The following is a 19,483-nucleotide window of genomic DNA, read 5'->3' on the forward strand; positions in this document are numbered from 1 at the left end:
ACAGCTTGGGAGCAATAGACGTTCGATGGCAAACAAAGTAATACAAAGACTGGCAGGCAGCGTCGAGCGAGTTACAAGATGATTTTTGAATGGATTGTGGATGCTTGGGCTTAAGAATCGGCTAGCAAGGCAAGCCTTTGCCTAAGACGGTTGGCATCACTTTTATGAAAGCCCACAGTCACAACTCTGATTGACAGTGATTTCGAACCATGCGTGTTGTACGGCAAAGTAGCCCACTGGGCTGAACTCTTTATTTTGGATACAGAAGATGAGGACTTTGACGAGGACTTTATGTAATAGCGAAAGGTTGTCAGGAACTAATTGTGTTCATAAGTTGGGACAGTATCCACTAATATAAAAATCTCACGTTTGTGTATTCTTTTCATCCGGAGGAGTTTTGCGATCTGATTCACTTCATTCATCATGATAGCTCTGAAGAGGCATATGAAAAATACATCTCTACTATTACTGTTTTTCTCCCAGTATTACTTCAATCTCTTAATATTTTGCAAAAAGCAGTTTCATGCTCAGACTTTACGTCGACAAAAATAAAGTTACAGTAATACCTCGACAGACAAGTGCCCCGACATACGAGCAATTTGAGATACGAGACAAATTTTGATATACGAGCATACAGCCAGGTATGGCCAACGCGACAGGCTGCTTTTGAGAACAACATGGGCACTGTTTTTCTCGTCGCAACTGTAAATGTGTCTACGAGCACTGGGCGGAGCGTTGCATTTTTTTCAGTGTTTTTCCCCCCCAGTGCAGAATGGTGTATGCGTGGCTGAGCTTGCTCGCTAATGTGAGTATACTACTTCTTGTTGGCAAGTGGTCGTGGGTTATCCTATTGTGAGGACATTTGTGTGCATCATTTTCGGAATATTTTGAAGGGAAGACAAAAGCAAACCACCGTCGGTAGGTTGCAGTTGAAAGTCAGGGTGGAGGTGGGGCAAATAGAACCGCCTGTGGCCTAAAAGCAAAAATATGAAACATAGTTAGAATTACGTTTAGTGTAAGGTTAGATTAAATTTAATAATTTTGAGTATGTCTGTATCGTAATCCAAGTTCATTTAAATTAGTTTGTTATGTTACGAGCACGTTGCCGTGCAAAAAGTCTCTCTCTTGCTCTCTCTTTCTGTCTGTCCCTCTCTCCCCTCCGCGAAATCCGTCTAATTTTAATAGTATTAAACATCACCACTAGTTATTTGTTACTCTGTTAATAGATGGTGAATTAGAACAAATAAATGTTTTTCCATTCCAATATCCTGTTTTTTGTGTTTTTTCAGAGGGTTGGAACAAATTAATTTGTGTTTAGTTCATTTCCATGGGAAACGTTGATTTGAGATACGAGTAAACCGATACACGAGCTCAGTCCCGGAACGCATTAAGCTCGTATCTCAAGGTACCACAGTATTGTAAAAGGATTATGGCCATTTTAAGTATGGATTGGCGCAGGTGACTCAAATCACGGTGAGAGAGAGTCCTGTTCACCAAGTTGTTGCGTAAAGTCCCTGACCATGGCCACGTGAACTCCAGTTTCTGATAAACATTTACCAGCGAAGGTCAAGTTTTGCATCAAACGTTTTGTGTTCATGCAATAAGGCTATAAGCAATTATTTGACTTGTATAATATGTTTTTGTGGTTCTTGTCACGTAAACTGAGGGGTTACCCAGTGTTCCTGGAAAATGAATTGCATCACTTCTTATAAAGTTCTGTTTGCTGTATCAGGGTGATTTGGCATTTTGAACGATTTAACCCAAAATGTCAGGTCATCATTACATAATGCCTGTGTGCTCTCTATAAAATCACGCTGTCATTAAAGTTCAAGTGCTCTATCATCTAACTCACACAGTATCTGTCTGATCTCTGAATTCCATGACAAAGTCAGCGAAACCAATTGACTCGTGCTTCACGTTAAATAAAAAGCAACAAAATAATTTTAATCTCATATTATGAGTTAAATCTTGAAATAGTATAACATATCACTTAATGTTCTTTGTAATACAATTAGAATTTTGAAATGGTATAATATATGGTGGCACGGTGGCGCGAGTGGTTAGCATGTCGGCCTCACAGTTCTGGGGTCCTGGGTGCAAATCCAGGTCATGTCCATCTGTGTGGAGTTTGCATGTTCGCCTGCGTGGGTTTCCTCCGGGTACTTCGGTTTCCTCCCACATTCCAAAAACATGCATGGTAGGCTGATTGGACACTCTAAATTGCCCCTAGGTATGGGTGTGAGAGTACATGGTTGTCCGTCTTGTGCCCTGCGATCGGCTGGCCACCGATTCAGGGTGTCCCCCGCCTATGGTCCAGAGACAGCTGGGATATGCTCCAGCTCGACCGTAATGAGGATAAAGCGGTTCATAAAATGAGATGAAATGAGATCATATGTCAGGCGGCCCGGTGGATGAGTGGTTAGCGCGTCAGCCTCCAACAACCCTTGTGAGGATAAGAGGTTCAGAAAATGAATGAATGAATCAATAATATATCTCTTAATGTTTATCGTATTTTGATTTTTATCTTCTAATATTTCAATTTAAATCTCATAATATTAAGAATTTACTATCAGAATATTACAATGTATGACTGCTCGGCAGATCATTTTCTGCGGCACACCTGACCATTGCTCACTGCATATTAGTGTGCCGTGGCACAGTTGTTAGTGAACACTGCCCTTAAGGTTTGGAAGAGTTCCCGTACACTATTTAGGACATGAGTGGACAACTCGGGTCCTCTAGAGCTGCTATCCGGTGTGTTTTCCATATCTCCCTCCTCTACCACACCTGAATCAAATGATCAAGCTGTCCAGAAGCTTGATACCTATCCTGATTATTTGATTCAAGTGTATTGGTAGAGGAAGATATAGAAAACAGACCAGATGGCGGCTTTCGAGAAACTGAGTTGCCCACCCCAGCTCTATGAACTGCACATCCTCCGCGATTGTTTCAAATCTAACCTTCAAGCGCGAATAGCTTTGATGGATTAAACTCAACGTTTGGGGGGATGACTCTTCAAAGTACTACATCCTGTAGTGAAAAGCAGAATGTGAAAAGAGAAAAATTGCAAACCCCTCAAAAATTAATTGGGTTTTTGGGCATTATCCCAGCTGACTTTGGGCTAGAGGCGGGGGGACACCCTGAATCGGTGGCCAGCCGATCGAAGGGCATGAGGAGACACAACCATTCTCGCGCTATGGGCAATTTAGAGTGTCCAATCAGCCAACTATGCATGTTTTTCGAACGTGGGAGGAAACCGGAGCATCCGGAGAAAACCCATGCAGGCCCGGGGAGAACATGCAAACTCCACACAGGTGGACCGACCTGGATTTGAACAAGGACCCCAGAGCTGTGAGGCCGACCTGCTTACCACTCAAGACATCGAGCCACTAGAAGCAGGTTATATCTTATAAATATGAACACAGTAATATCTCAACATACGAGTGCCCTGACATACGAGCAATTTGAGATATGAGTAAAATCTCGGGCAAATATTTATCTTGAAATACGAGACAGATTTTGATATACGAGCATACAGCGGGCGCGAGAGGCTGCTCATAAGAACATCATGGGCACTGTCTTTCTGGTCGCAACTCCCTCGTGTAATGTTTCTTGTCGCAACTCCCTTGTGTAATGTCTCTACGAGCACTGGGCGGAGCATTGCATTTTTTCAGTGTTTATTTTCCCGTTAGTCAGTGCGAATGGCGGAGCTTGTTCGCTAATACGAGAGGAGTACTACTTCCCGGGCAAGTAGGCAAGTGGTCGTGCGTTACCCTATTGTGAGGACATTTGTGTGCATCATTTTCTGAATATTTTGAAGGGAAGACAAAAGCAAACAACAGTTGATAGGTTACATCTGAAAGTCAGGATGGAGGCGGGGCAAATAGAGCCAACCCGGAAAGGTATAAAAATGTAAAACAAAATTAGAATTAAATTCCGTGTAAGGTTAGATTAAATTTATTTTTGAGGGTGTCTGCATCGTAATCCAAGTTCATTTAAATTTGTTTGTATTATGTTACGAGCGTGTTGCCGTGCAAAAAGTCTCTCTCTCTCCCCCTCTCTCTTTCTGTCCCTCTCTCTCTCCCCTCTGTGAAATCTGTCTAATTTTAGTACTATTAAACACATTTTAGTACTATTAAACCACTAGTTATTTGTTACTTTGTTAATAGATGGCGAATTAGAACGAATATAAATGTTTTTTATTTCCAATATCCTGTTTTTGGTGTTTTTTCAGAGGGTTGGAACAAATTACCGTATTATGCTGTTTAATATACCCCCCATTTAATATACCCAGGTATATTAAATGGCAGGGGTATATTAAATGGCGCACAAACAGGAAGATACCATCCACTACGCACGTGACGGGGTGGATCACACTTCCTTGGCATATCCTTCGACCGACAACTCACGTTTGCAGAGCAGGCGAAAAAAGTCTGCCAAACCATGTCCAAAAGAACAAATCTCCTCCGCAAACTCAGCGGCACATCTTGGGGTTGGCAACCAAACGACCTTAGAACAGTGCATATTGCCACTCAGAGAAGTCTTGCAGCGTACACAGCACCGGCATGCGCCCCCTGGCTGGCCCAAACTCACCTCAAATCCCTCAAATCTGCCCAACTGGAAGCAGCCCGCGCCATAACCCACCACCTCAGGTCTACCCCCACCGAAGCAGTCCTACATGAGGCGCATCTTACACCCCTCTCATCCCGCCTCAATCTACAAGCACTTCTTAAAGCTGATGCCTGGAACCAGCTGCCTCCTTCTGATCCCCGACACCGCCTTCTCCATGAAAACATCAAAATGCAGTTACAAAAGAAGTCAGACTGGCGATCTTCGACCCTTCCCCGTCTTACCGCCCTTGAATTCCATACCCCTTGTACATACTCTTCCCACTCCTGCCCACCCTGGCTATTACCCCCCCCCCCCCCCCATCCAAACCGCCTTTACTGCAGTCTCTAAACACATGTCGACCGTCATCCAAAGAGATAAGGCCGAAGAGCTCATCAGAAGCGTGGGGGAACCGGACCTACAGATCTTCACAGATGGATCCACCAAAGAAGGCACTGCGGACGGTGGTGCAGGTTTCGTCATTATCAACGAGACTGCAATCATCCACCAACGGCATGGTGCCACTGGCGCCCGCAGCAGCTCCTACCACTCTGAAAAAGTGGCATTGACCGAGGCACTCTCCTGGCTGAGGGAAACAGCAGACTGGCAGACATCAATCATCCTCAGTGACTGCAAATCGCTGGTCCAAGCTATGGGAAACCCCCACACGCAAGACCCCGCCATTCGGAGACTTCAGGGTGACATCGCCATTTTCCCTCCGCCTAAGCGACTACAGCTACTGTGGATCCCGGGCCACTGCAACATACGTGGTAACGACCTGGCCGATGCGCTAGCTAAAAGCTAAACTTGGCTCGTCAGATGACCAAACCCATACCTCCCCGGATGCAGCCAAAAGACGCGCCATCATCCAACGTGAAGATCGCTCTCCCCCCCACCTACAATACGAAAGTCAACGAGGAAGAACTTGCCCTACCGAAAGGAGACCGCGCAGACCTGATTCGTTTCCGCAGTGGACACCACCCCCTGCTCCGCCGTTGGCTCCACCTTATGGGGAAATCCGACTCGGATCGCTGCCGCCTGTGCGACGAGGCAACTGAGTCATCTGAACACCTATGGCTCCGCTGTCCGGCCTTAATGACCGAACGCTACCATCGTGGCCTGGGCAACTCCCTGGATGAACTTATCCGCGTTCCAGTGGCAGCTCTAGCGCTGCTGAGGGTAATCCTCAGGCGCCTGAGGTGAAAAAGAAAAAGAAGAAGAACAAGAAGAAGAACAAGAAGAAGAAGAACAAGAAGAAGAAGAACAAGAAGAAGAAGAAGAAGAAGAAGAAGAAGAAGAACAAGAAGAAGAAGAAGAAGAAGAAGAACAAGAAGAAGAAGAACAAGAAGAAGAAGAACAAGAAGAAGAAGAAGAACAAGAAGAAGAAGAACAAGAAGAAGAAGAACAAGAAGAAGAAGAACAAGAAGAAGAAGAACAAGAAGAAGAAGAACAAGAAGAAGAAGAACAAGAAGAAGAAGAAGAAGAAGAAGAACGGACGCTTTCAGAGACGACATTGCGTCTACTACCAGCACAGTGAGTAGGAAAAAGCGGACGGAACTAACTGTCGAATGAAAGCTCGCCATTCTACACGAGCTGCGAACCACTTTCAGCAACAACAAGCGAAACTGTGCTAGTAACTACTTACTGCTGAATAAAGTCTGACTTGGAATTTTAATGAACTTAAGTATCTATATTATGCCCCCATGAACACCATACAAATTTTGCAAAAAAGCTGAGTTGCCATTTAATATACCCGGGTATATTAAACGGCAGGGGTATATAAATGGCGCACAAACGGGAGGCTCAAAAAGCAAAAATCATTCAATATACCGGGTATATTAAACAGCATAATACGGTAATTTGTATCAATCGACATATGAGCTCCAGTGGCAGTCCGTGAGTTTCCTAGCGACGCCTTCAGTTGTCGGAATCAATCCAACCCTCAAAAACTATTTCATGGCTATAAAACCTCTACTGCAACTACAGCTGTGACAAAATCTTCAAAAATAACCTCATACAATTGAAATATTATTTCGGAATATAGCCATATTTTACTCACCAAAAATCATTTTTAACTGTGCACAATATCCATCCTACTTCTTTTCTATCGCCATTGAAGCTAATGCTGAAAGTCGAGCCAGTCCTGTTGTATTTCTGGCATATGTTTTTATTCGATTTAGTGCTCAAAATGTTCGTTCCCGGTTGTGACAGGCTTGCTTGCTTTTGAGTTGTCCGCCCTTTCTTAATGATGTCCAGCTTTTTTTCTTGAAAAGTCCGTCTTGAAAATGGCTTTGACAGTAAATCTGCAAACATTGCGGGTTGACAAAACCGCTATTAAATCAACACAACAATATATTTGCTTGTGCAGCTCCCTCCACAGTAAATCTGCAAACATTGCGGGTTGACAAAACCGCTATTAAATCAACACAACAATATATTTCCTTGTGCAGCTCGCTCCAGATACAGTTTGGTAGCTCTGGCTAGTCCACTCTATCACTAGCCAATCATAAATGGAGAAAGCTATGACGTATCCCTAGGCCTGCAAGAAGGCCTTGGGGTCATCAAATCGAATTCCGATTGGTTAATGCAACAGTTTTATCGTCGCTTGTTTTATGCAGCAGAGCCTGCAGAACTGACTGTGAAGGCCTCAAGGCAGATTTCTGACCCTGGCAACAAATAGCTGAAATGTGATTGGTTAGATGCTTAAATATGAAAACACACATCTGGAAGCAGTGCAACCAGACGAAAAGCAATGAAAGTAAGCTGACAGACAATTTGGAATTATTAATAAATATTCATGGACAAACATAATTAACATCAGTCTGTGATTCAGATATTTTTTTAGGCCAGCAGAGATGGCCTTGCAGGCCCTGACGGTCCACCACTGATGAGCTCAATCCCGGAACAAATTAAGCTCGTATCTCGAGGTACCACTGTATAAATGAGAATGTGAATGCAAAATTTGTGAAGAAAGCACACTGCAATGTCTTTGGCGACTGAGTCCTAGCATACTCTAACACGCAAAATGCCTTTTCTTTTTAAGTGAACAGCGGCATTTCTTAACCTGAAAAGATAGAAATGTGTGACTAGTACATGAACTTGTGAAAAACATATCATTCTTGTTCTCCATGAAGATAGAAAGTTTCTGGAGGAAAAACAACCACCTAAAGCCCTCCCTATGAACATCATTCAACATGAGCTCAAGAGGTACGACCTTTGGCAAGATGAGCTAAGAGGAAGGCCTATGAGGAATTCTCAGACAACCAAAATCTGAAGAAGGAACATGAGAATTCCCTTAAAAAGTCTGCCTGCTTTTGAATCTTGCTGAAGACACACAAAACAAAGGAAGAAAATGGCCGAAAAATGTGGAGCCAGGCAAGAAGCCCACTTTACGGCCAGCCCCCCTTCACAAGCCAAGCACACCCGGTGCAAACAAAAAGAGGGGGGTCGCCCATAGCGCTTACTGCTCCTTTCACACCCGGAGCCAGGAGAGAGGAACCACAGCACGTAAATGCCACTGCAGGTATGAACCTAAATCACCTGGGTCCGATTGTCTCCCCACAGAGAGACAGAGAGATATAGCGAGAGAGACAGAGAGATGTGGAGAGAGAGAGACAGAGAGATGTAAGAGAGAGAGACAGAGAGATGTAGAGAGAGAGAGACAGAGAGATGTAGAGAGAGAGAGACAGAGAGATGTAGAGAGAGAGAGACAGAGAGTTGACAGTGTTGTAATATATTAGTGACAAATTTATGGGTCCTTTATTAAACACTGAAATTTATATTAGGAAATGCCTAGTGAAAGGTTATTTTCCCTAAATTTTAATTCTGGTAACAATGAGCTACAGAAAATGGTTCTTATTTTAAACAAAAACTGCCTTCTTGGAGCGGATATGAATTCAATAGGAATTCATAGCGCAATTTAACTATCCTCATAGCTATTTTAGCAATATGAGAGTGATTTGCGATTTAGACTTAAGTATTAAGAATCATACAAATTATTAATGATATCAAACATGAAGACAATGCAGAAATGGCATTGATCCAAATTATTAGGTAAATTGTACCTGACAAGTTTAGATAAAATAATTAATTTAGGATAGGCATGATTTCCCTGAGATGGATTAAAGTATCATACATGTTCAGTGCACGGGATATGTATCTTGTTTTGCGTGAATGGTTGTTTGTCCCTTTTGTGTTTCTAATTGGCCAACCACCAAGATATATAATCAATCAGATATCAAGGTGGAAAATGATTTAGAAATTTGAAATACATTTTTGATGAAAAATATGGAAAATTGTTTAGTCCAATGAAATTTTTGGTGAAAATGCAGCAGCAGTACTCCAAACGTGAAACTTGAAGTGGAGAAACTAATCTGCTATGCGAAATTTAGGAGCACTGAGAAAAACAAAAAACAAAGACAGTGCATGATACGAAATTCCAAAGTACAGTGGTACCTCGTCATACGACCGCTCGTCATACAAAATGCTCGTCTTACGGGGGAAATTTCGATCGAATAATTCGCCCGTGATGCGGTGAAAATCTCGTGATGCGACCAAGCCAGGTGGCCATGGCATTTTTTGGCATATCTTTCGTGTATAACAATATTTACGAGCACCGGATGAGTTATTCAGACCAGGAAACCCACAACGCGCATTCGCGGGGAAAAGAGGGCTTTCTGGGTAATGATGTATACTCGTGCACACAACGCCAACAGGCAATGGCACTCAGAATAATACTTTACCCACAATGAATACGTGGGTAAGCTCAGCTGCTGCATTTCCTGTTATTTTTATCTAATACGAGGAGTATTATATTACTTCTCGTTGGCTGCTCATAAGAACATCAGGGGTTGCTACAAGCTAAAAGGAGCCGCTAGCCAGCGCCCCCGAAGCTCCCATGAGCAGTGGCGTGATCGCTGATAAAAGACTGCTGCTCGTTGGCAAGTGGTCGTGCGTTATCCGATTGTGAGGACATTTGTGTGCATCATTTTCAGAATATTTTGAAGGGAATAGTACGACAGCAAACAGCCCATCGATAGCGAACGTGAGGGTGGAGTGTTTGTTCCGTTTACGAGTGCGTTGTGTGGAAAAAAAACCGAAGTCCCCCGCCCCTTTTGTGCCCCTCTCCCCTTGGCGAAATCCGCCCAATTTTAGTTAGATTAAACACTTTATTTCTATTAAACCACTCGTTATTTATTACTTTGTCAATATATGGCGAATTATAAGAAATAAAACATTTTTTTCAATCCAATATTCTGTTTTTGGTGTTTTTTTTCAGAGTTGGAACGAATTAATTTATTTCCCATTCATTTCAATGGGAAACTTCTGCTCGAGTTACGAGAATCTTGTCATACGAGCTCAGTCCCGGAACGGATTAAGCTCGTATCTCGAGGTGTACTATGGATTTATAGTGATAATGGCATCCAAATTGTGTTAACAGAATAATTGACTGAATTGAAAAAAGGTTCCATATTTCGTTATAAAATCATTGCGCCTACATAACGAGGTCAACCAGACAACAAAATATGGACATCCTATTTAGTAGACCATACCAAACGCCATTATTCACTACACGATTGGAACTAGAGGATGAGACTAATCTGGCTATCTGCATAAAAGAAAAAACTTTAAAGAAACGCATTGAATTTGGGTTAGCAGAAGGAGACTGTGCTTCCCAACAGGAAACAGACTGGACCAACAGCGGCCCCGAGAGCCTGGGTGCTCAACACAAGTGTTCCTGACCAACCAGCAGACATGAAAATAGCGGGATCCATCTTATGCACTGTAAGAAGGTTCTCTCAGTTGAAACGTATGAGGAGACAGGTAAGATAAACTTTGTGACGGAATCAGACGAAATGGCAAGCAGTCCAATATTGATTGGAAAGATTATTGCCCGGGGAGCAATGCTGTGTCAGCCATAAGGAACTTTTTATATTGGTTTTATTGTCTCCATAAAAAAGTAAAAGCATTTCAATTGAGACTAAACCTTCTTACAGATAGTTAAAGTAAACAATTGAGACGAGATCTTCTTACAGATTTTTAAAGTAAACAATTAGAGAGAAAAGAGAAACTACAATGGATAAAAATGTAACTAGATTTTAATTTTATGCCTGACTATTGAGAAATATTGATTAAGAACGTTTTATAGGAGATGATTGGCAAACTCCAAAGACAATGGAATGTTATATTTGATAAAAAGACTACTAGTTTGGGATATTTTGAATTTCAAACAACTGAGGTTAATATGCAACGCGATACACATTGTTAAATTAATTAGGACTTGATTAGTATGCATTTTATAAGTAATGGGCTTTAATTGCTCTTAAAGCCACAGTTATGCTAAAAATGTTGACCCTGACAAACAAGGGGTGGTTACATTTTAGTGGGTTTAATTCTATTCAGAATTATAAATGTGTGCATTTTGTTTCTGGATATTAATTGATGTGAATGTATCTGTTGCAGAGAACGGGAAAGCTGTTTTCCTGAGGAAAAAGCAGCCTGGTTTGCTTTTTGTATTTTCCCTATTTTTAGTATGATTAGTTAATTTGTGTAATTGCAGGAAAGGAAAAAACAAATATAGTTCTTGATCTTAACAAGGAAGCAGTGATCAAAATAGAATATCAGCTAGCATATTTAATTTTGACTGATAAGGCATTTAGATTTTAACAAACTATAGTGATGGAATAAGTAAGATTGTTGTAATTTTTGTTCATTGGGGTTTTAAGCCCAACCTAATAGCTGTCTGCAGATGTTGAGTACGTGTTTGAAGACAGCGACAGAGTGCGGCAGCTGGGGAGGCAGCGCGGACACTTGCTGCACAGTATGCACAGCAACAAGGGCTGAGACGATCTCAAGAACAGTCTGCAGACAACCTGTCCACAGCTAAAGGCCTACAGTGCCTACCAAAAATTTATTCCAAAATTGAGCCATGGACAATGTCTCAACAGGGGGGATATATGATGAACAGGTCTAAATACCTACTTTAAATTTTTTGTAGGAACTGTTTAATTTGTTACAGACATAATGTGCAAGATGACCTCAGGCCCAAACGAGGCCAATGTCCAAAAGAGTGTGGGACTGGTAGAGCAAACAAATGGTACGATAAAACCAAGGCTTAAGAAAACCATGGAAGAGATAAAGAAGCCATGGCCAGAACGCCTAACACTGGTCAAAACGTATATGAAGATAGGGCCAACTAGCTCGAGATTAACACCTTTTGAGATAGTTCTTGGAAGACCATTCCAACTTCCTCTATGGGAAGGTGAACCATGACAAGAGACTAAGGGTGAGGCAGATCTACTTACAGAGTGGATGGTAAAATGTTTGGAGAAACTCGTCCAAAGAACATGTAAGCTGCCGTGATCCTTTTGTCTATCTTGCAGGAGGTGGTGAAGCCAGGTGACTGGATCTTGATCCGAGTCATAAAAAGGAAGTTCTGGTTCTCTCCACGATGGGAAGACCCATTCGTGGCCCAACTCACCAACCTCCACAGCAGCAAAGATCGCTGAAAAGTCAAAGTCGATTCACCAACCTCAGGTCAAGGTAGTTTGAGACACAGGTGACTCTGAGTAGACTGTAAGTCGGACGGTGTCAAAACCCTTGTCCGTAAAAAACTCATCTCGTTCTTCCTAGCCGTTGTTTTTAGTATTGTAGTGATCACGCTGTGGTATCTGCTGTAGTAGCATTTTTAGTCTTTCACCCTGCCTCCGGAGGAAGTCCGACTACAAAGGGGGCTGTAATTTTAGTTTACAGTCATCTCAAACCCGGTGAAGATTGTACACAACTCCGTGCTGGCATTAGGAAAGATTCCAATCTACTAGCATGATATTCACCCGGGTACACAAGATAGGATTGGCGGTGGGAGGGACGATCGGGGTTATAATGTAGTAATTTTATTGTTACATGAAAAGTCACTCAATTTCCAAAAACGAAGGGTAGGATATTACAATCCAAATCCCTCTAGAATACAAAAAGAGGTGATAAAGAATCCATGCAACACGACAGATAGCAAAGACGATACCCATACAACTTACGAATTGTATTATTGTTACCAAAGCAACAGAATTAAGGCAGTAAATTTCTTGATAGGGGGATATCGGGCTGAATGGTTGGGATGGGTATGATTTCTACTTGGACAGTGATGGGACGAAGCAAACGGGTCACTGCTGCGGTGACGTGGCGGCTACAACTGGATCATGGTCAAAAGCAGGAAACGTCCTGCCTCAGCACTGGAATGGCAGAGCCAAGCGGTCCGCTCTTGGATGGGGCGACGGGGACCCAACCTACATCGACAGCATCGGGTGTGTGTGTGTTGTAGTAGTAGTAGTAGTAGTGGGGAATATTTGTAGCCGTGCCTACCATCTCCCCCATCCCCTGCTCGAACTGCCCCAACAAATCCCACCGCTCTTGCTCTGGACTACCTCGCTCCCAAACTAATGCAAACTGGCTATGCCCGACCTGCTCACCACCCCCGACACAACAATCCTCCACACACCAAACAGCCATAACAACACACCAACCTATAAACGCAAACTGCCCCACCTGTAATAACAAATTAATCGTTTCACGCTCTCCCCTGACATGTAGATCCTGCAAACGTGGATTCCACCTCAAATGTGCCCCTGAAACCAGACACGCTTTAACCATACTTCGCAGGAACAATAACTGGTGCTGCCAGAGCTGTCTGAACCTGAAACCCTCCCACCCTCAACAACCCACAGATAGGATTGCCGATCTACCGGAGGCACGGAAAGCCGGTCTCACCATCCTTCAATGGAACTGTGACTACCTGGCGACCAAGACTACCGAACTGAAAGAGGTGACGGCACGTCTAAAAATTGACATCCTCCTCCTCCAGGAAACAAAACTGGGACTCGAAGACCCGACGCCTCAGCTCGACGGTTATAACGTGATTCGCCAAGACCGTGAGGGCTCAGGCACAAAACAGCGACGAGGCGGGGGTCTCCTTGTCTACCTGAGATGCGGCATCCCCTACTCCATCCTTCCAGCGTCCCCATCAGGCCCCCTCGAACTCCAGCATATCCACATTCCCATCGCCCGCAGGCGGCACCTCTCACTGGTCAACGCCTACATCCCCCCGGCGACATCGGATTATTGTCCTGCCCCCCAAGATTTCTCCTGGTTAAACTCGCTCCCCACGGAGCATGGCCTGATCTGCGGGGATTTCAACGCGCACCACCCGACCTGGGATATACTTGCCAAGACAGATCCCAGGGGTAACGCAATCCATCAATGGGTCGATGACCATGACCTAACTCTCCTTAATGACGGCGTGTGGACACGGACTGCCAGATACCAACAAGGAGCAGGCATGAGTGCCCCCGACCTAACGATCACTGACCCCACCACGGCCGAACATCTGCAATGGGAACCCATCGACGAGATGACCTCCGACCACAGACCGATTCTGATTAGGTGGAACCGTGCTCTCCGTGTCGAATGCCAACAAAGAAGAGTACGACCCAACTTCTCGAAAGCTGACTGGAAGAGGTATCGTACCATCCTCATGGATCGCCTACCCGTAATCTCCGCAGCAGCCACAGCCCCGGAAAAACTCTCCCTCTTAGTGCAACACATGAAAGAGGCAGCAGCACTTACAATACCGGTCAAAGTTATCCGCCAGAAGGAGCTCCCATGGTTGACACAGGACCTGAAGGACCTCATCCGCGAAAGGAATCGACTACGTCGAGACCTCCAACAAAATAGGAAAGAATGGATAGCACTCTGTCAACAGATCAAACAAAAAACCACTGAAGCGAAAAGGAACGCATGGCGCTTACACCTCACCAAGATCGCCGAGACAAGATCTACGGGACAAGCCTGGTCCTTAGTAAAATCCCTCTCAGGCACCAAAACACAACAATCTGGCGAGTCCCTGGTCTACAAGAACAAGGAGTACGTGAGTGACCGAGCCAAAGCAACAGCATTTATCAGGGAATATGCCTCGGTCAGCGGACGCAAGAGTGACAAGCGGAGCAGACGAGCAGTGCGTTCTCTACGTACAGCTACCCGCAGACTGCTCGGCTCACCTCGACAAGTCCTCGAGCTCCTGTTCACCGATGCTGAACTGCAGACAGCGCTGTCCCAACTTAAAGCGGGTAAGGCAGCTGGACCCGACGACATAGCCCCGGACCTTCTAAAAAATCTTCCGGCAAACATCCTTCCCGAACTACTCCATATCGTCAACACCAGCTGGCTAGAGGGCTGGTGTCCACAAGCTTGGCGAGTGGCCACCATCATCCCTTTCCTCAAAAAAGGGAAGTCACCAAAGGACGTTGGGAACTACAGACCCATCGCCCTCACCTCTACGCTTAGCAAAACAATGGAAAGGCTCATCGTGAACCGTCTCGCCTGGTGGTTGGAAGATAAACAGCTTCTCAGCCACTGGCAAGCCGGTTTTCGAAAGGGAAGAAGCACGACGGACCAGGCCCTGCGACTGTCGCAGTTCATCTCTGATGGCTTCCAGTCGACTCAACGGCAACGCACGCTTGCAACATTCTTTGACTTCAGCAAGGCATTCGACCAGGTATGGAGAACAGGTCTCTTACAAAAAATGGCAGACCTGGGGGTCCCCTACCGCTTCATCAGATGGATCGCCAACTGGCTCACAAATCGCACAGCCAGGGTCAGGATCAACAATACCATCGGCAGGAGCAGAACCTTCAAAGAAGGGCTCCCCCAAGGCTCGGTCCTGTCACCTCTCTTATTCATCATCTACATTAATGACCTCCTCGACAAGTTCAATGACTCCACCCTGGTCAGCGCCTATGCAGACGATCTGGCTCTTGCTTGTCGGGGTAGGAACAAAGAGGAGGTGGAAAGCAGACTTCAAGCGGAGGTTGAAAAAGTCTGGAGGTGGAGTTCCGAGGCACACCTAAACCTTAACACCACCAAGTGTGAGGCGTCATTTTTTAGCCTGGACTCAGCTGAGGCCAAATGGCAACCAAAGATCTTAATAAATGGCGCCACCCTCAAGCATAACCCCACCCCCACTTTTCTTGGCGTATCTTTTGACCGACAACTCACGTTTGCAGAGCAAGCGAAAAAAGTCCGCCAAACCATGTCCAAAAGAACGAACCTCCTCCGCAAACTTAGTGGCACATCCTGGGGTTGGCAACCAAACCGGCATGGGCCCCCTGGCTGGCCCAAACTCACCTCAAATCCCTTGAAACCGCCCAACTGGAAGCAGCCCGCGCCATAACCCACCACCTCAGGTCTACCCCCACCGAAGCAGTCCTACATGAGGCACATCTCACACCCCTCTCATCCCGCCTCAAGTTACAAGCACTTCTTAAGGCGGATGCCTGGAACCAGCTGCCTCCTTCTGATCCCCGACACCGCCTCCTCCATGAAAACGTTAAAATGCGTTTGCAAAAGAAGCCAGACTGGCGATCATCGACCCTTCCCCTTCTTACCGCTCTCGAACTCCATACCCCTTGCACATACTCTTCCCATCCCTGCCCACCCTGGCTATTACCCCCCCATCCAAACCGCCTTTACCACAGTCTCTAAACACATGCCGACCATCACCCAAAGAGATAAGGCAGAAGAGCTCATCAGAAGCATGGGTAAACCGGACCTACAGATCTTCACAGATGGATCCACCAAAGAAGGCACTGTGTACGGTGGTGCAGGTTTTGTCGTCATTAAGGAGACTGCAATCATCCACCAATGGCATGGTGCCACTGGCAGCCGCAGCAGCTCCTACCACTCTGAAAAAGTGGCACTGACCGAGGCACTCTCCTGGCTGAGGGAAACAGCAGACTGGCAGACATCAATTATCTTCAGTGACTGCAAATCGCTGGTCCAAGCTATGGGAAACCCCCATACGCAAGACCCCGCCATTCGGAGACTTCAGGGTGACATCGCCCTTTTCCCTCCGCCTAAGCGACTGCAGCTACTGTGGATCCCGGGCCACTGCAACATATGCGGAAACGACCTGGCTGATGCCCTAGCTAAACTTGGCTCGTTAGATGACCAAACCAATATCCCCCCGGACGCAGCCACAAGACGTGCCATCATCCAACGTGAAGATCGCTCCCCCCCTCTCCCATCCCCGCCTTTTGCAGACCTACACTACAAAAGTCACAGAGGAAGAACTTGCCCTATCGAAAGGAGACCGCACAGACCTGATTCGTTTCCGCAGTGGACACCACCCCCTGCTCCGCCGTTGGCTCCACCTTGTGGGGAAATCCGACTCGGATCGCTGCCGCCTGTGCGACGAGGAAACAGAGTCGTCTGAACACTTATGGCTCCGCTGTCCGGCCTTAATGACCGAACGCTACCATCGCGGCTTGGGCAACTCCCTGGATGAACTTATCCGTGTTCCAGTGGCAGCTCTAGCGCTGCTGAGGGTAATCCTCAGGCGCCTGAGGTGAAAAAGAAGAAGAAGAAGAACAGCATCGGGGTCCCCCGAGGTGTACCAGATGAGTATAAGCTCGCTGACCAAATTGCACCTGGTTTTGAATCATTCCTGTGTTGGTGGTGTACTATTAACAAGAATGTGGATAGAGTCAACTACATCCATTACAATGTGCAGCGACTGGGGAACAGGATGGAAGAAGGGCTTGCAGCCATCCATGAACAGTGTTCGGCTACGTCCTTGATGGCCTTCCAGAACAGGATTGCTGTTGACATGCTCCTGGCAGAGAAAGGTGGCGTGTGCTCCATCTTTGGCGACCAATGCTGCACGTTCATCCCAAACAACACAGCAGCTGACGGGAGCTTGACGAAGGCCCTGGAGGGCCTTCGATCCCTCAACAGCAAGATAAAGGAACATTCTGGAATCGACACCTCAATGTGGGACGATTTTGGTAGCATCTTTGGCAAATACAAACAGTTGGTTGTATCAGTTCTAATGTCAATCGCTGTTTTTGCTGCCATTCTCACAACTTGTGGATGTTGTTGCATTCCCTGTATTCGTGCGTTATGTCAAAGATTAATAACAAATGCCATAGAACCAGTCAAATCAGAAATGTATGCCTTATTGACATCTGAAGGCGAACCACGGGACGATGACGACGACGAGTCTGGGGATGATGAGGAAACGCAGTTCATGGGACTGCCTGACCTGTTCCCAGACCCTAAAGACTATGGCACTGACTTTTGAGTGTAACGTTTTTCTGTTATTTGGTGATCCTGTGGTTCGAAAATCTGAAAAGAAGAGGTCATGGGTGATGATATTTTATAGCAGAATCCGGATAAACAGGAGGGAAATGTTGGAACTATTGTATATAAGTTATCCTACTTCTGGGTCAGAGTGTGAAAATGCTTGCTCATATCCTGTAGGGTGCCCTGACCTTTAGGCAGTTTCGCCTTACTCAGCAAAGAGGAACTGCTGCAAGGGTCAGGCGCCAGTTGAACCGAAAATTCGCATGCGTGAAGATAACAAGTCAAGGAGAGAGAAAGCAGACGTTTCCTTGAATAAACATGTCGTTGTGCAAACAAACCGATTTCAACTGGTATACAGCACCCCTTTCCCCTTGAAAGTTGAAACCCCATGTAACTAGGGCATTCCCGAACACAATAAAAGACAAGGCGAGCGGAGACTGCCTCAGAGTGTGTTGGGAGGATTGCTACTGAGCAGTCTCCGGGCCCTCTCCTTGCAAGTAAAACTAACTCAATTCTCTGTGTTTTCCTTCTTTCAGATTAGCGATGCAAATGTTTGGTGTTTAGACCTAACAGCTACCATACATGGATGTTTTAATAGAGCTTAAGTATGCATACACTAGCCTTTCGCTTGCTATGGACTCTTTGTGAGAAGCTCGAACAGAGTGCACACTTGGACAGCAGTGAGACAAGAACAAAGACCCACTTTATTGAACATCTCAGCATCTTTTAAAGCAGTACAGTGAAGGACATCCGCCGCCCTTCTCAATCGCATCTGATGTCTAAGCACAGTATAGTGACACCGTGAAGGACATCTGCCGTCCTTCGGCATTGCCTCGCCTAGTATCTTAAGGCCAGCCTGACCCTGGCTCATTAACACATGTTGCTATCTGCGACATTAGGTGTTATCTAGACTAACAGGCGCCTCAATATTCAACAATATTCCCGCCCTTTGTAGCTTTTAACTACAAAAACAATATTACAGATCCCACAGTTCAGTTCCTTGGTCTTCTGGTGCAAGGGTATCCTTACGAATGATCATTCCGCTTTTATTACCGCCCAGAGGATCATTGGGCCTCTGTAAGCCCAGAGGATTCTTGTGCCTCTGTAAGAACGGCATCCAGGGTCCCCCGGTTCCTTTTCTTCGATCACCCTCCGATGATACGCACAGTGTCCGCTGGGGAGACCATAGGTTAAGAACGTCGTCCTGAGATGGTGGCCCGTCACGCCACATGTTGGAGTTGGGCGCTCGCTCCACCTCTTCTCATCGCCAGCCTCACGGATGGATCCTCTTTTTTTAGACTTCCAGGAGTAAAGTTTATTAGCAAAAGACATGGTTATGTCCCTACTCTTGTTTGTCCCTCCTGTCTTGCTGTTGCGCTCGCACAGCTGTGCGTCATTTAGAATTAGTCCCTGTTTTGTCTATTTAAACCCCACTAATTATTATGTCATTTGTGGGATCGTCTGCCTTATTTCCCTTGCCATGTATCTGCGTTACCTCGTTCCTCGATTCCCCGTGTTTTACCTTGTCAGGTTTGGTTTGGTGATTTGATTTCTAAGTCTTTGTCATTTTCTAAGATCCTGCCTAAGTTATAAAGTTATTAAAGTTTTGGATGAGCACTACTTCCCTCGTCCTCACCTGCGATTGGGTCCTATTCCCCGTTACCTCGCCGCGACGTGTTGCCAAAGACCAGCATGGACCCAGCAGGAAGCTACCGACGCTCTTGCCGACGCCAGCCATCCCCCG

General features: G+C 45.5%; 1 protein-coding gene across 1 annotated transcript; it reads left to right on the plus strand.

Annotated features, from left to right (window-relative positions):
• Positions 1-3,335: 3,335 nt before the first annotated feature.
• On the plus strand, positions 3,336-6,854 carry LOC144071867 (uncharacterized). The gene is made up of 3 exons (XM_077597339.1): positions 3,336-5,378; positions 5,458-5,517; positions 6,820-6,854. The coding sequence occupies exons 1-3, from the start codon at positions 4,679-4,681 to the stop codon at positions 6,852-6,854; spliced, it is 795 nt and encodes a 264-aa protein (XP_077453465.1). The 5' UTR covers positions 3,336-4,678.
• The last annotated feature ends 12,629 nt before the right edge of the window (positions 6,855-19,483 follow it).

Source organism: Stigmatopora argus, chromosome 3, assembly GCF_051989625.1.
Source record: "Stigmatopora argus isolate UIUO_Sarg chromosome 3, RoL_Sarg_1.0, whole genome shotgun sequence".
Lineage (NCBI taxonomy): Eukaryota > Metazoa > Chordata > Actinopteri > Syngnathiformes > Syngnathidae > Stigmatopora > Stigmatopora argus.

Bases quoted from the DNA above. Each gene is read 5' to 3' on its own strand.
- LOC144071867 (XM_077597339.1), top strand. From the start codon at position 4,679: ATGAGGCGCATCTTACACCCCTCTCATCCCGCCTCAATCTACAAGCAC. The intron at 5,379-5,457 runs GTAACGACCTGG...CCCCGGATGCAG, and splicing joins GGGCCACTGCAACATACGTG to CCAAAAGACGCGCCATCATC. The intron at 5,518-6,819 runs GTCAACGAGGAA...CGGTTGTGACAG, and splicing joins CCCCCACCTACAATACGAAA to GCTTGCTTGCTTTTGAGTTG.